The 15,405-nt window shown below is 39.0% G+C and overlaps 1 protein-coding gene across 8 annotated transcripts in view; it reads left to right on the top strand.

Annotated features, from left to right (window-relative positions):
* The window catches only part of dmd (dystrophin), a 565,648-nt gene that overhangs the window by 459,330 nt on the left and 90,913 nt on the right, over positions 1-15,405 (top strand). For 6 of the 8 annotated variants that reach the window (XM_062054059.1, XM_062054057.1, XM_062054061.1 and 3 more), the window contains 3 exons: positions 1,262-1,325; positions 3,138-3,198; positions 8,238-8,273. In XM_062054059.1, coding sequence (XP_061910043.1) covers positions 1,262-1,325; positions 3,138-3,198; positions 8,238-8,273 — 161 coding nt within the window. Of the gene's footprint in view, positions 1-1,261; positions 1,326-3,137; positions 3,199-8,237; positions 8,274-13,312; positions 13,441-15,405 lie in introns of those variants that run through there. The other 2 variants (XM_062054060.1, XM_062054065.1) reach the window with 2 other exon arrangements.

Below are 15,405 nucleotides of genomic sequence, written 5' to 3'. Positions count from 1 at the left end.
TTCTGTACATATACAAGTACATATACATACATACACTCATGCACATAATCACGTTTCATCAAACATATATTAACGTTGTTGCCCTAAGGGAAACTGGGTATAACACATGGCACACTGACAAAGCTTAACCTATTGTTACTATAACAATCTACAAGGTTAATATAGGTTATTTATCTTTCTTCCCCTCCATTTTTCTGCATTCTTTTGTATCTGTAGTTATCATTACGTATATGTATTGTTGCATTTGAACAACTGTATTGTTGATAATAGAGGTAAATTATTGGTATTGTTGATTATCAATTGCGCTATTACTATTGGTATTTGTATTGCTCCATTTGTAGTGTAATAATGCTCATTGTCATTTCTGTATTATTATTTATTTCGCTAACTGCTTCTTTGCTATCATTTTTACCATCATATTTGTACTTATCATAATTGCTGATGTTGCTCTATTGTTGTTGTTGTTATTGTTGTGTTTGCTGTTGTTTTTTTTGTCTCTCTGTCTTATCCCCCTCTTGTCCCCACAATTTCCCCCTCTGTCTTCCTTTTGTTCTCTTTCTATCCCCTCCTGCTCCGGCCCGGCTGCACCAAATGATAATATAAATACATTTAATAAAGTCAAATACAAATAAGGCAACAAGAGAAGTATCCTACACTTCTCTTTTGTAAAGTAAATCTGAACAGGCATCTACATCTACTGTATGATTTGCCTGAGAAGCTGGACAGGACAAAAAATAAATTAATTAATTAAAAAAAATATGAAATAAAGGTGACAGCATTCAACTTTGCAGTTGGTGCTCCAAGCACTTTTGAATATTTTTCTGCTTTCTTGTCTATGTCTGTATTTCTTTGTCGGATGCTCATTTATGTAGGTGTTTGTTCTTTTCAACGTATTTCCCTGCTTCAGCATTGCTGTTTTGTCGTTTTTGTTGGCAAACTTTTTGACAATAACGGATGTGTTTTTGTCATTTTTGCCGTACAGTGCATGTATTGATCTTGGTAATGGTAATGGTAGATGGACTTTCATCTGTATAGCGATTCCTTACCATCAAGGTACTCTAAGTCATCAGCTACTGATGATTTAGCAACTGTGGGGTCATTATCTTGCGCAACGATACTCAGGACTGAGAATCAAACCTGCAACCTTCCGGTTGGTGTAAGATCATTCTATCACCTGAACCTTGCTGCACCTATGAAAACAGATATTATAATGATGCAGGGCTCTTGTATTTCACTGATTGTTTGTTTTTTCTTTAATCAGGTCTCAGTTGAAGACCACTTGAAGCAGCTGATGGATGCACACAGAGACTTTGGCCTCCTTCACGGCGAGTAAAACACACACTTTTGCCACAGTATTTCTTAGGCTTGTCTTTGAATGTCAATATGATCGAAGACTCAAGGCTTGCATCTATTTAGGTATGAACTAAGTTTTGTACTGATCACCTACAATGTAGTATTCTTCAAAAAAGCGGATTAATCAGTTGTATTTAAAGAATAAATGTCATAATGTACAAGTGGAACTCAACCTGCATTCAGTACAGTCCAAAAACACGTAACATAACCGTATATTACATTTGTGGTGCACCCTATGGGTGTAGATACTGTAGGGGTTGATGTTTTTCTAAATTTTTACTCTTTTGTGTGCATCTGTCCAAGAGTACAAGAGTTTATTTACATGACATGCTTGTCTAGTCTCTGCAACATACGCAATTAGATATCGGGATGCAATCATGTGTCCTTCATTGTCCAACACGAATGTACCCCACAGGGCTAATCATTGAACCTCAAGGTAACTATTTGTGTGGCCAACAATCTGCAGGTGCGTTTATAAGCTGTAAAAGGCCGCGCTAGCGAAGCAGAACCTTGATGCACTTTTCGTGTGTGCATCATTTATGTTTGTGTATTAAGCTGCTGTTCTCATCACTGGGTTTAATTACAGCTTGCCTGATTGAAACCCCTTCATAAGGGCAACATCTCAGGGGATGACGTTCCAATATACAGTGTCATTTTTCATGTAGACATGTTTCATACTGTAGCACTGTAAAATGGTGAGACCACAAAGGTGGTGAGGCAGTTGTGGACTAGAATGGTACTTGTACATCGTCATAGATACCTTCTTTTTCATGCCTGGATCTATCATTAACTTCTAGTGAGTTATTCACCCAGAAAATTAAGGAAACTGTTGAAAGAATGATGGAAACAGTGGAAGCTTGATAAAAGAAAATTGTGAGGATGAGCGTGCCACAATACACTTTAGTCTGCTAAAATTAGAAACAGGCAACACAGTTCTGTAAGTATTGCACTTTTAATTATATTTATTAAATGTTTTTATATGTTGGATAAGAATATAGAATGTCTTATGAAAACAGAATAATTTAAACAAAAATTTGCACAAATGGAGAAGAATTCTGTCAACAAACAATTTTTGTTATCACTCGTTTTCCTCATGATGCTGGTCAAAGTAAATTTGTCAGCAAAGGTTGTTTAGTTTTCAGTTATGTCGCTAATCACTTATGTCGACGACGACCAGCCAGGGCTTCTTATTATCACAGTGTGCCCGACATCAACAAACATGGTCAACATAAAATGTGAGACCCAAAGGGATCATTTCTATGTAAAATGGGTTCCTTTATGTCGACATGTCTTGGAGTGTTGTAAATTATGCCCATAGTTTTTTGCAAAAGCAGATTTGTGGTTATGTCAGAATCTATTTTATAAAAAGGAAGAAGGGTTGAAGGAGCAACAGGAAAATAATTGTTACTTAACTTCAAAGCTTTGGCATAGGACCAATGATATTTTCTTCTTTGGCGATAGACTTCTTGGACGTTCTTTCCTCATCCTTTCTGCAAAACCCAAAGTACAATTTTGCACTAATAGGGAGGAAACTAATGTAAACAAACTGCCGTAGGTTGAAAAATCCCTTATGACCCATTTTGCTTATTTCTCTGGAAAAAGTCACAAGTAAATATGCAAGCAATGGCTAGTTTGGCTCATGTCGACAACCACTTGTGTTGATGTGTGTCACTCAATCTGAGGGATATTGACTTTAACGGGTTCCAACGTACTGATCATTTTACTCCAAGAGAAGTTTTTAGACTGTATGTGTCTGAGCCGGCCCCCACCTTCTGTTTCTGCAGGATCCGTTGACAGACCCTTCGAGCAGAGGGTCTCCCCAAACAACGTACCCTACTACATTAAGTAAGTAGTGCAATTTCAGCAAGCTTGCATCTAAAATACATAAAAAAAATGTCACGTGTGTGCCGTTGAATTTGACTTGCTTCTTAATATTATCATATATGTGCAGTTGTTGTTTTTTTATGATTGTTATCATTTAAATGTTAATGTACAAAATATATAAATAAGCTTATGTGCTGTTGCCCTCAAATAGGATCAATTTACTACTTACTGCATGTAAATGGTGAATAGGAAAAGGCTAATGGGCCATTTTTAAATATAAGTGGCTTGTCATTTTTTCCACATTTATAGTGTTTTGAACCCCGAGAAAACAAAGTTGTCTCAAAGTTGCAGTTTCTTTGTGTTGAAAGTAATGGCTTGTGAAGACAGAATATACAGTGGGCTAAATAAGTACTTGATCCCCTGATGATTTTGTAACAAAGATGTGAACAATTCATAATGTTTATTGCAGCTTTGTTTGTCGTTATCTGTCAATGAAATACACCCTTTAAGAAAGTAGTCCAAATTTAAGCTCATTATCTGGTTAAAAGACACCTGTCACATAAACAAGGGTTTCTTTGCCTATTTTTAAAGCCTGTTTTTTTTTTTAACTTTCCCCCGATCAAATACACATTTAATAATAACCTACATATAGTGTTTTTTTCTGGATGTTTATTTATTGTACATTCTGCCTTTCTCCGTTGAAACACAACTACCATAAAAATATGTACAGTTCTTATCTTTGTAAAGATGGACACTTACAAAATCAACAGGGTATCAAATATTTATTTTACCCACTTTAAATGTTAAATGGTGGACAAGAGCACTGTTGTATTTGGATAACACGGTTACAACTTCCGCATCAATATGTACATGATGTGCGCAATGGATGCACAACCATCCATATATCTATCATCATTCTATCTATCCGTCATCCATCTATCTATCATCTATTCATTCCTTTTTCCATCCATCTAGCCATCATCCATCCATCTCTCTGTCCATCTATCTATTCATCTAGCCATCCATCTATATCAGTGGTTCTTAATCTTGTTGGAGGTACCGAACCCCACCAGTTTCATATGCGCATTCACCGAACCCTTCTTTTGTGAAAACTAAAAGGTTTTTTTTCAAATTCAAGACAAAGTTATATGTTTTTGGTAACACTTTAGTATGGGGAGCATATTCTAAGTAACAAAGACTTAATTTAGAGTTTTTTGGACACTAGGGGAACATATTCTAAGTAACAAAGACTTAATTTAGAGTTATTTGGTTAGGGTTAGGGCCAGGGTTAGAGGGTTAGGGTTATAATAAGGCCATGCAGAATAAGGCATTAATAAGTACTTAATAATGACTAGTTAATAGCCAATATGTTACTAATTTTCATGTTAATAAGAAACTAATTAATGGTGAATATGTTCCCCATACTAAAGTGTTACCATGTTTTATTACTGGTGCACAAAATGAACCGTGCATGAACATCACCTTGTTCAAACAACAAAACCAACACACTGCATAAACTCACAACAAATTACACACCTGCAAATCAGTGTGACTTATGCTGTTGCCGTATCCGTAATACGCCAATAGGGAGAAGTTTTTATTTACACGATGAGTCGGGTGTGTCTTGACCTCCGCCTAACCCCTGAGCCCGACTCACCGAACCCCTAGGCTTCGATCGAACCCAGGTTAAGAACCACTGATCTATATTTAACGGTTGTCTTCTTGTGTATTGGGAAGACAAATGTAGTTGTCTGTCCACTGCGTCCAAAATTGTGAAATATTCCAAATTCTGCTAGTTACTTGGATGATTTTGGTGGAAATGATGCCACTTGTCAAAATCCCTTGTAATTAATAAAGTTAGCATTTGTCAATGGAAGGAACTAACAAAACACATTGGCTGTGTCTCAATCCGTGCACTTCCATACTTACACTTAGGCCCTGATTTACTAAGATCCAAATACCACATGCTAACTATTGTGTGCAAAAAATACAATAGTGTGTACCATGTGCAATTAAAAAGTGGTGCAGACCGCCTGATTTAAATGAAGATTTTACATGCATACGGGGCTTTTACCACAGAGACACTTGATCATTTCCTTCGTGTTATCAAGCTGCTACCTGTGTGCGATGGGTTGTACCAACAGCCCATATCTATAATCTGTCACACATTTTCTGATTCACAATCGAGACAACAGAAACATGCACACTGAAACTTTCTGACACTTTCTTTCACTTTCACATTCTGTGCGTGAGGCTGTGGATCGCGTTTGTGCGTTTGGAATGGCTTAAAGCGCAAGAAAATACATAATGAAAGACATCTTTTTATGTAGGAGGTATGTTGTAGTGATCTATTTCTTAAATATTTAAAGCGAACCACATAAAAAAAAGGCCAGGAGACACCAAAATGCATCAATTTAATTAATTTTAAACAGCCCCTTAAGTTATCCGGTAGCAATACAATTACAAAAGGAAATTGCTGAATAGATGATATGTCTAACATTTTTTATTTCTAACCGTCCACCAAAATGTTAACACAAACGTAGGACAGAGGATTCTCAGCCGTACATCGTCTGTCAGTGCAGCTCATGCACTGAATCTGCAGCCACGTGTGCAACTGTCAGTTTGCACTGTTACTAAATATGAACGCCAAATAGTGCTCGCAAAATGGTGCTTGCAAAATGATGGTAAGTGTTGATAAATCCCATTGTGCATGCTAAAAAAATGTATTTGCATCTTTTCCTCCCAGTATTGTGGCTGTTTTGATGATCAGCATATATTTTGCATATGAATGAAGACTGAGACGCATAATGAATTGCACGCCTTATTCTGCTCACGTAACAGACGCAATCCACTTTACAAACGTTTAGTATCAATCAATCAATCAATCAATGTTTATTTATATATCCCTAAATCACAAGTGTCTCAAAGGGCTAGTACATCAGCTTTGCGTGTGCTATCAGGTTTGCACGTGTTTTAGTACACGCAAACCTTTAGTAAATCAGGCCCTTAGTCTTTTGAGCGCACAAGTGTGTTCACACTGAGAAGGGTAGCAAAATGCAGTGCACTGTCAGTACCCGGATAGTGCACTCTAACATCTAAAATGGTGAGTGTGCAGTAGTGGACATTTACCACCATCAATAAACCCCCCTTGGCTACGTAGCAGATGGAGAGAGACTAAGTCGAGTGGTTGCAATTAACAAGTAAAAAGGGGACAAGCATAAACATTTTGCGATCGTCATTTCCGGTAAGTGCCCAACGGTAGTAATGGATCTGGGACAGCTTTATACTGTCAAAATCTATGCCTTCAAGAACTAACTACACCGTGTATATCCGGCCCTTTGTGCGTCCCTGTCCGGCCCGCGTGAGACCAATCATAAATTACAAAATAAATTTTAAAAAGTATCTATGTCGAGTGTGCAATACAACGGTGCTGCTTTTGTTTTGAAAAGCGTTATTTGTATTACTTCCGTGTGGACGTATGTGCGTGTGTGATTGTGAGTGAATGTGAACAGCTGCAATCACAAATTACAAAATAAAGTTTAAAAAAAATCTATGTCGTGCGCGCAATACAACTGTGCTGCTTTTATTTTGAAAAGTGTTATTTATGTGCGTATGTCCGTGTGTAACCTGTGAGTGAAGGTGCACAGCGACAAGTGATGCACGGTTTACACCCGAGACGCTAAAAAGAGAAAAGTTGATGACGAATGGCGTGTTTTCAACAAGACATGGACTGCAAAGCAACGTTCCCTCTAATGTGCGCGCCTGCGCAATTGCGCACTGCTCAAGCGTCTTCTGCGCACAGCAAATATATGCCGCGCACCAAATCAAATCACATCTGAATTCTAAACAAAATAAACACATTTATTCTGTGTAATTTTGCTATGCAACTCTGAGTGACAGTGACAACAAGCGGCCCTAACGGTGTTCGTCAACACCGTTCAATTAAACACAGTTCAATTATTGTAACGTCTATCGAGATGCTTCGAGGCCAGGAATTATATCGATCACTTTATTGAGCAAAACTGTTTATATTCGGCCATAACCACACCAAAAACATGAGTAAAACACTTCTATCTCGAAAAACTAGTCATTTTCTGCCGTACAAACCAGGCCAAAACCAACTTGTCATCTGTCACCAACACGCATAGCACTAAACCATTGGTGCGTTTATGGCCACACAAAAAGTCGGACAACTCAAACGCCACACAAAGTTACACTATGACTCCTCAGTCATACGTGTGCTTATTCTACTGTCATTTATTATTAATGTTAATTTATTTATATTAATCATGGAATGCTGTTACTAGAGAAAGTTACAGGAATGCACACTTCATCCTATGCTTACATTTCATTGTGCAACATGAGGATGTTTAAGGGGAACTAAATGTGATCTCTGAAAGGGGTACAAATGATTTCCAAAGCAGTACTTTTGGTATAAAGTTAAGTTAGGTTAAATGAAAGTATTATTATTATTATTATTAATAATAATAATAATAATTATTATTATTATTATTTATCTTACGGTATATATCAAAAATAATATTGAGCAAAATGTAATTGAAATATTGTTGATGTGGCCCTCCAGCAGTGCTCGGGTTGCTCATGCGGCCCCCGGTAAAAATGAATTGCCCATCCCTGGTGTATATGGTATACTTTTTGAAGTGTACTGACGGAAGTATTCCATTTGAGACACAGCCATTTTCTGATTTTCTGAGCATGGTTTGATAAAAAATAAAATACACAATGGTATAGACTTGTCTGTAACTTTTCTGCAATTAAGTGTCAAAAACATTAACAATGCATTGCATGCTAAAATGTTTTCGACATCATAAGTTATGTTATTCTGAATTGTTGCTTATCAAGTGCACCACCATTGTTGGTGCAATAACTTCTTGCTTCTCTCACGCTGTTTTTTTCATGTCATTGGCTACTCGCATCGTTGCCGTGTCTTTAACTGAGCGAAGCCCAGAACTAATTCACTCGAAACGACGAGAAGATAGAGGTTTAGTTGCATGGAAGAGAGGAGAGTGAAGTGACAGGTTTTTTATCTCCACATGCAGAGAAGAAACTGGACCTGACCAGATGACCAAGACACTGTGAGTGCACTAGTCAACCACACAAGCACACACAGGCTTTGAAAAACAACCTGCAAAATCAACCTATTCTTTTTCACTAAAAATGCACCCGGCAGGGATTCAACAACACTGTGGCTCATACACACAAACACGCCAGCATTAATAAAACAAACTATTGAGGGTGTTAATTGTCCACACTGCACACACACCATTTTGCACATTTTAAGTTCAACATCCAGGCACTGAGTGTGCAATGCATTATACCTTACTCCTCAGTATTAACGCGGACTCTAAAGAAGTCGGAAGTAAGAAGTGTAAGTATGGAAGTGCGCAAATTGAGATGGAACCACAATGATCCTTCTCATCCTTGATGAACCAAGAAGTACTCAGTAAGACTGAAGTCTACAAACTAAGCAAAAAAAAAAAGACAATGCTTCACACTCAGTGATGGGTTTAGCTATGGCCCACATAGGCAATGAAGGGGGCGCCGCAAGGATTAGACAGAAAAAAAGATTCATATTTATCTGTGCTCAGCATTTATTTTGTCAGGTCAGGATATGTTTGTCAGATGAGCGACCTCCACAGGTGTGATACCGACACCACATACCGCTCACGCAAAGTCGATCAGATGCAAACAAGGAAGTGAGGACGTGATTGTGCGATGCTTGGTAGACCAGTGGTTCTCAAGCTTTTTTCACCAAGATAAGCCTCAGAAAACACTTGGCTTTCCAAGTACCACCACAATGACAAACATTAAAATACAGTAGTGTAATAGGCTTAAATATTCATTAAAAACAAGACAGAGGTTATTTACATACTTGCCAACCTTGAGACCTCCAATATCGGGAGGTGGGGGGGGGGGCTTGGTCGGGGGGTGGGGGGCGTGGTTAGGGGCGTGGTTAAGAGGAGAGTATATTTACAGCTAGAATTCACCAACTCAAGTATATATATATATATATATATATATATATATATATATATATATATATATGTGTGTGTGTGACGGTCCACAACTGTATGTGGCAAAATGCAGCTCCACACTGCTGTCGCTTCAACATATCACTGGCACCAGGTGGATTATGAATTTATTTTATTACAGTGTCCTGCAAAACAGTGCAAATTGTGAGACTGTGAGTCCACTTGGGTCACGGGATTATCAATTGGAAGGCGTCACAGTTCTGAGCGCTTCCCGCAGGTAAAGTACATACCACTTCTCGCCAGCAACAGGCGCTGTTGCAACACTTCATTCATAATTTAATCAAGCATAATGAACGTCTGTTTCTACACCGTTACATATATATATATATATATATATATATATATATATATATATATATATATATATATATATATATATATATATATATATATATATATATATATATATATTGATTTTATTATATAAATAAAAGAAATACTTGAATTTTAGTGTTAATTTATTTACACATATACACACACACACACACACAACACTCATCTACTCATTGTTGTACTTGAAAGTACAATGCTTTGTTAAGGGTTGAATTGTCCATCCTCTTTCTATTCTCTGTCACTATTTTTCTAACCATGCTGAACACCCTCTCTGATGATGCATTGCTGTGTGGCACGCACAAAAGTGCTTTCATCAAATGCACGAGAGTGTGGAATCTTCCATCTCTCCCTAGCATGGCCCAAAACCGGTCAATCCTTGCTTCCTGGGGAAGATCTTCCCTGGCAAGCAATTGGTACTCCAGTACTTGTACCCGGAGGCTGGTCAGGTCCAATCGCAGCTGCGGCAGACTTTTTTTGGGGGGGGCGTGGCCTCCAGCTCCGGCTGAATACCGGGAGTTTGTCGGGACAAAATCTCTGTCGGGAGGTTGTCGGGAGAGGCGCTGAATATCGGGATTCTCCCGCTAAAAACGGGAGGGTTGGCAAGTATGGTTATTTATAACACAGGGGTGTCCAAACTTTTTGACTTGGAGCTAAAATGTTTTAGCCATGGGCGGAAAGCTGACTACATGTAAAGTAACTATACATATTTATGTGTGTGCGAGTGTGCGTATGCGTGTATATGTATATGTGTGTATATATACATATATATGTGTATGTATATATGTAATATAATACAGTTGCATACATATATAAAGACCCTAATGACACTACAATATGAATTATAAACAATAAAACTAGGGATGTCCGATAATGGCTTTTTGCCGATATTCCGATATTGTCCAACTCTTTAATTACCGATACCGATATCAACCGATGCCGATATCAACCGATACTGATATACACAGTCGTGGAATTAACACATTATTATGCCTAATTTGGACAACCAGGTATGGTGAAGATAAGGTCCTTTTTAAAATATTAATAAAATAAGATAAATAAATTAAAAACATTTTCTTGAATAAAAAAGAAAGTAAAACAATATAAAAACAGTTACATAGAAACTAGTAATTAATGAAAATGAGTAAAATTAACGGTTAAAGGTTAGTACTATTAGTGGACCAGCAGCTCGCACAACCATGTGTGCTTACGGACTGTATCCCTTGCAGACTGTATTGATATATATTGATATATAATGTAGGAACCAGAATATTAATAACAGAAAGAAACAACCCTTTTGTGTGAATGGGGGAGGGAGGTTTTTTGGTTTAGTGTACTAATTATAAGTCTATCTTGTGTTTCTTATGTTGATTTAATAAAGAAAAAAAACAACAACAAAAAAAACAACGATACCGATAATAAAAAAAACGATACCGATAATTTCCTATATTACATTTTAAAGCATTTATCGGCCGATAATATCGGCCTGCCGATATTATCGGACATCTCTAAATAAAACATTAAATATTAAGAGTATGTGAAAGTTTGACTCCTAGTACCTTGTTTACTTACGTCACAACCTCCTTAAAGTTTTGTAGTCAATCAAACCTATCAAGTTGCTAAAATGCGGCAAACATGTCGAAGTCTGGAGAGTGTTTTGCATTTCCCATCAGGCACTGTTGTGAATTTAAATGGCTGTAACTTTAAATAATGTACACTACCGTTCAAAAGTTTGGGGTCACCCAAACAATTTTGTGGAATAGCCTTCATTTCTAAGAACAAGAATAGACTGTCGAGTTTCAGATGAAAGTTCTGTTTTTCTGGCCATTTTGAGCGTTTAATTGACCCCACAAATGTGATGCTCCAGAAACTCAATCTGCTCAAAGGAACGTCAGTTTTGTAGCTTCTGTAACAAGCTCAACTGTTTTCAGATGTGTGAACATGATTGCACAAGGGTTTTCTAATCATCAATTAGCCTTCTGAGCCAATGAGCAAACACATTGTACCATTAGAACACTGGAGTGATAGTTTCTGGAAATGGGCCTCTATACACCTATGTAGATATTGCACCAAAAACCAGACATTTGCAGCTAGAATTGTCATTTACCACATTAGCAATGTATAGAGTGTATTTCTTTAAAGTTAAGACTAGTTTAAAGTTATCTTCATTGAAAAGTACAGTGCTTTTCCTTCAAAAATAAGGACTTTTCAATGTCACCCCAAACTTTTGAACGGTAGTGCGTGTGCTAGGACATGTTTTATATAATCCACAAAGTGATTGGGTTCTGTTGTGTGACCATGTGTGTTGACTTTCTGTGTAATTTGCAGTTTATTTGTAAGTGGGAAAGGTGCGCTCTTAATACATCAAAGTTAATTTCTTGTTCATTGACCAGTTATGCTAACACTCACCACAAGATGGCGATACAAATGCAGCAATTAGGTTGTCACATATCTAAAAATTAAGCTCCGACCCAGATTCTTTATTAAACTCTGGATGTCTCAGATGCCAGCGGGCCACTCTTGGCCTTAATTTGGACAGCGCTGATTTATTAGTATATTTAATATTTTTGGCCACTGTAACATTACACACAGTTTGAACAGTAACACAGTGTTTGAATATTTAATTAAGTCATTCTTTGGCGTACCACTAGATGGAGTCCACGTACTACAGTTTGAGAATCACAGTGTGAAACAGTCCTAACTGCTCAGGGACAAATTAGAGTAGCAAAAATGAGGATTGGCTAGAAAATGTGCTGAGAAGTTATGGGGTTTGGCCGAAGTGGTCTTGCACAAAGTGCCTCTAGCTCCCCCTGCCCACACTTGATTAGTTTATTTGTTTCATTTTTGTCCACAATTTCACTTAGGTGTTGTTATGAACATTACTTACATACGTTCTAGGTCGACCTTTTAGCTTTTCTTAGGAGCATTTGTTTAATTATTTACTTTACATGTCAAAAGTTACATTTCTTGGAATAGAATACAATTCGGAATGAAATAGTCATGAAAAAAACAAAAACAGGGGGCATTGGTGAGAAATATATTGAAGCATATTCACACACCAAAAAGATAAAGAAAGTGACTGTTCATACTTGGCCAATAAATAACAGGGTTTTGGTGCTGGTGTATTTTTAAAAACTTTTCTTTTTCAACACATCTCATTATTTTACTCTAAGGCTTTGTTCCAATGTATTCTTTCTTTCGTGTATTTATTTACTTATTTATTTGCCTCTTCCTTTTCCCTGGAAGGACCTGCAAGCTTTTTGGGAGCGTCTCAGCTGCTTTCCTTAAGCAAACAGCAGAATGGGGGATGGGGAGTTCCTCCTCAGTGGCGTCAAGCAGCCGGGCTAAAAAGCGAGCTCGACCAGAAGTTGGACGTTTTTGTCAAAATAAATGTTTCATCCGGTCTCGCTGCATTGGATGGGCTTAGTAGTAGGCGCTGAAATTATTACATAAGAATATCGGGCTGTTTCTCATTTTAGCTAGAGAAAAGGCAGAGGTAAACCAAGCTAAATTAAAATGCACTTGAGAATTTGAAAAAGGCCATTTGTGGTGAAGCCTTGTCTAAATATAATGTTATTATTAACATCAAGCCAGTAATAGGCTATATTTACATCATCCCTGTGTGTGCCAATTGCAACTGGGTAATAAGATTTCTGCTTCGAACCAAACTTTTATTTTGAAAACGGTGGAGCGGAAGCGGCCCTTGTTGTAACCGTGTGTGACTTGACTCGGGAGTCAGCCCCTGCAAAGCACGGACAAGCTCCAGCACGGTTGTCCTGGTGCTTGTGAAGACGCCGAGTCAGACCGCGGAAGGGATTTCGGGGGACATCGGCTCGGTTCTGCCTGACCGGCGGGCGACAATGCGGGAGCAGCTTCGAAAGTGAGTGCTGAGATTGGTGGCTTTTTTTTAATCATCATTAATGTTGTTGTTATTAACAATGGTGGTTGCCGCGTTAACGCTAGCGAGGGTCTTTGAAAAATGTGACAAAGGTGTATTCACGTAACATTTAGACTGTGGGAAAAATCTATTGTATGCTATTAGTGCCGCACTTTTAAAGACATTTAACAAAATGTAATAATAATAATATAATAGCATGCTTATAACGAGAGCCTGAAAAAAGATGCGCGCTTCCATGGCGGTTCGGTGATATTTTCAGCCGGGAAGCAGACGCGATCTTTGGGTTTCGGCTACACCGACCCCCTTCCCTTTCTTTGGATACCTGGCTAATGCTTTTCCTCGTGTTTCGAGCCACGATCTCTGCCAGGTTCGCAACCGGCGTTATTTCCAGTGTGTGAGGGGATTTATTTTTTTGTTGCATCGCCCCGTTCTGCAGGTTGATGCATCAGTGCGCGTTGCATTCCTCCACACAGCCCCACGCGTGTGCGTGTCGCACGGAAAATGTGGGATGCTCCTGGTCCAGTGAGTGGGGGTCGAACACAGCGCACGTCATTGTGCGTGAGTTAAGGCTCAGCCGCAGTCTCTAGCCGCTGCTCAGCCCCTTTAGTTGTCGATGCGGGATGGTTGCAAAAATGCTGCAGAATATTGGCACCCGAATAATGTGTCCACGTTTATCCATCCATCCATCCATTTTCTACCGCTTATTCCCTTCGAGGTCGCTGGAGCCTATCTCAGCTACACTCGGGCGGAAGGCGGGGTACACCATGGACAAGTCGCCACCTCATCCCAGGGCCAATACAGATGGACAGACAACATTCACACTCACATTCACACACTAGGACCAATTTAGTGTTGTCAATCAACCTATCCCCAGGTGCATGTCTTTGGAGGTGGGAGGAAGCCGGAGTACCCGTAGGGAACCCACGCAGTCACGGGGAGAACATGCAAACTCCACACAGAAGGATCCCCGAGGCCGGGATTGAACTCACGACTATTCAGGACTTTCGTATTGTGAGGCAGACGCACTAACCCCTCTCCCACCGTGCTGCCCGTGTCCACGTTTATTTGAAGCCAAAACATAAAGAGAATTACAGTATGTGATGGAATACTGAGTGTGCACATTTAGACAAGCTTGTACTGTCCAAAATCCATTACACTGGTACATCGGTTTAGTAATCCGTACTGAAAAGCGTCATACCAAAGCAATTTTTCACACAAGAAATATTTAAATGTAATAATTTGTTCCAGCACTTAATATATAAAGTTAACGTTAAAGTACCACTGATAGTCACACACACACTAGGTGTGGTGAAATTACATCCCCTTGTTCCACCCCCTGGGAGGTGAGGGGAGCAGTGAGCAGCAGCGGTGGTCGTGCTCGGGAATCATGTTGGTGATTTAAACAAACTTAAACATAAACAACTTCATAGAGAGTAAATATAGTTTTACATGCAGAAAACAATGTGAAGTACATATAAAGGACTAGTGTTGTTCTGATACCAGTATTTTGGTACTTTTCTATGCCTTTCTTAAATAAAGGAGACCCATACTTGCCAACCCTCCCGAATTTTCCGGGAGACTCCCGAATTTCAGTGCCTCTCCCGAAAATCTCCCGGGAAAACCATTCTCCCGAATTTCTCCCGATTTCCAGCCAGACTTAAGGCACGCCCCCTCCAGGTCCGTGCGGACCTGAGTGAGGACAGCCTGTCGTCACGTCCGCTTGGCCAATCAAAAAGTAACCACAGAACACTAATACCGTATAGTGTTCTGTGGTTACTTTTTGGTTGGCCAACGGTTTACGTTGTATTGCCCACCCTGACGGCAAGCGTGGGAGTCGGTTCTGAAGTAGGAAGTAAAGAGACGTAACTTCGTCACCTCGCCTGGTTATTGACTCCAACCCAGAATATTACACTGCCCATACCTATGCTCCTTCAAAGGCTGTGCTAC

This window comes from Entelurus aequoreus, linkage group LG07 (assembly GCF_033978785.1).
Source record: "Entelurus aequoreus isolate RoL-2023_Sb linkage group LG07, RoL_Eaeq_v1.1, whole genome shotgun sequence".
In the NCBI taxonomy this organism is placed as follows: domain Eukaryota; kingdom Metazoa; phylum Chordata; class Actinopteri; order Syngnathiformes; family Syngnathidae; genus Entelurus; species Entelurus aequoreus.
The sequence above is the reverse complement of the archived record's forward strand: the minus strand, read 5'-3'. Positions and strand labels throughout refer to the sequence as shown.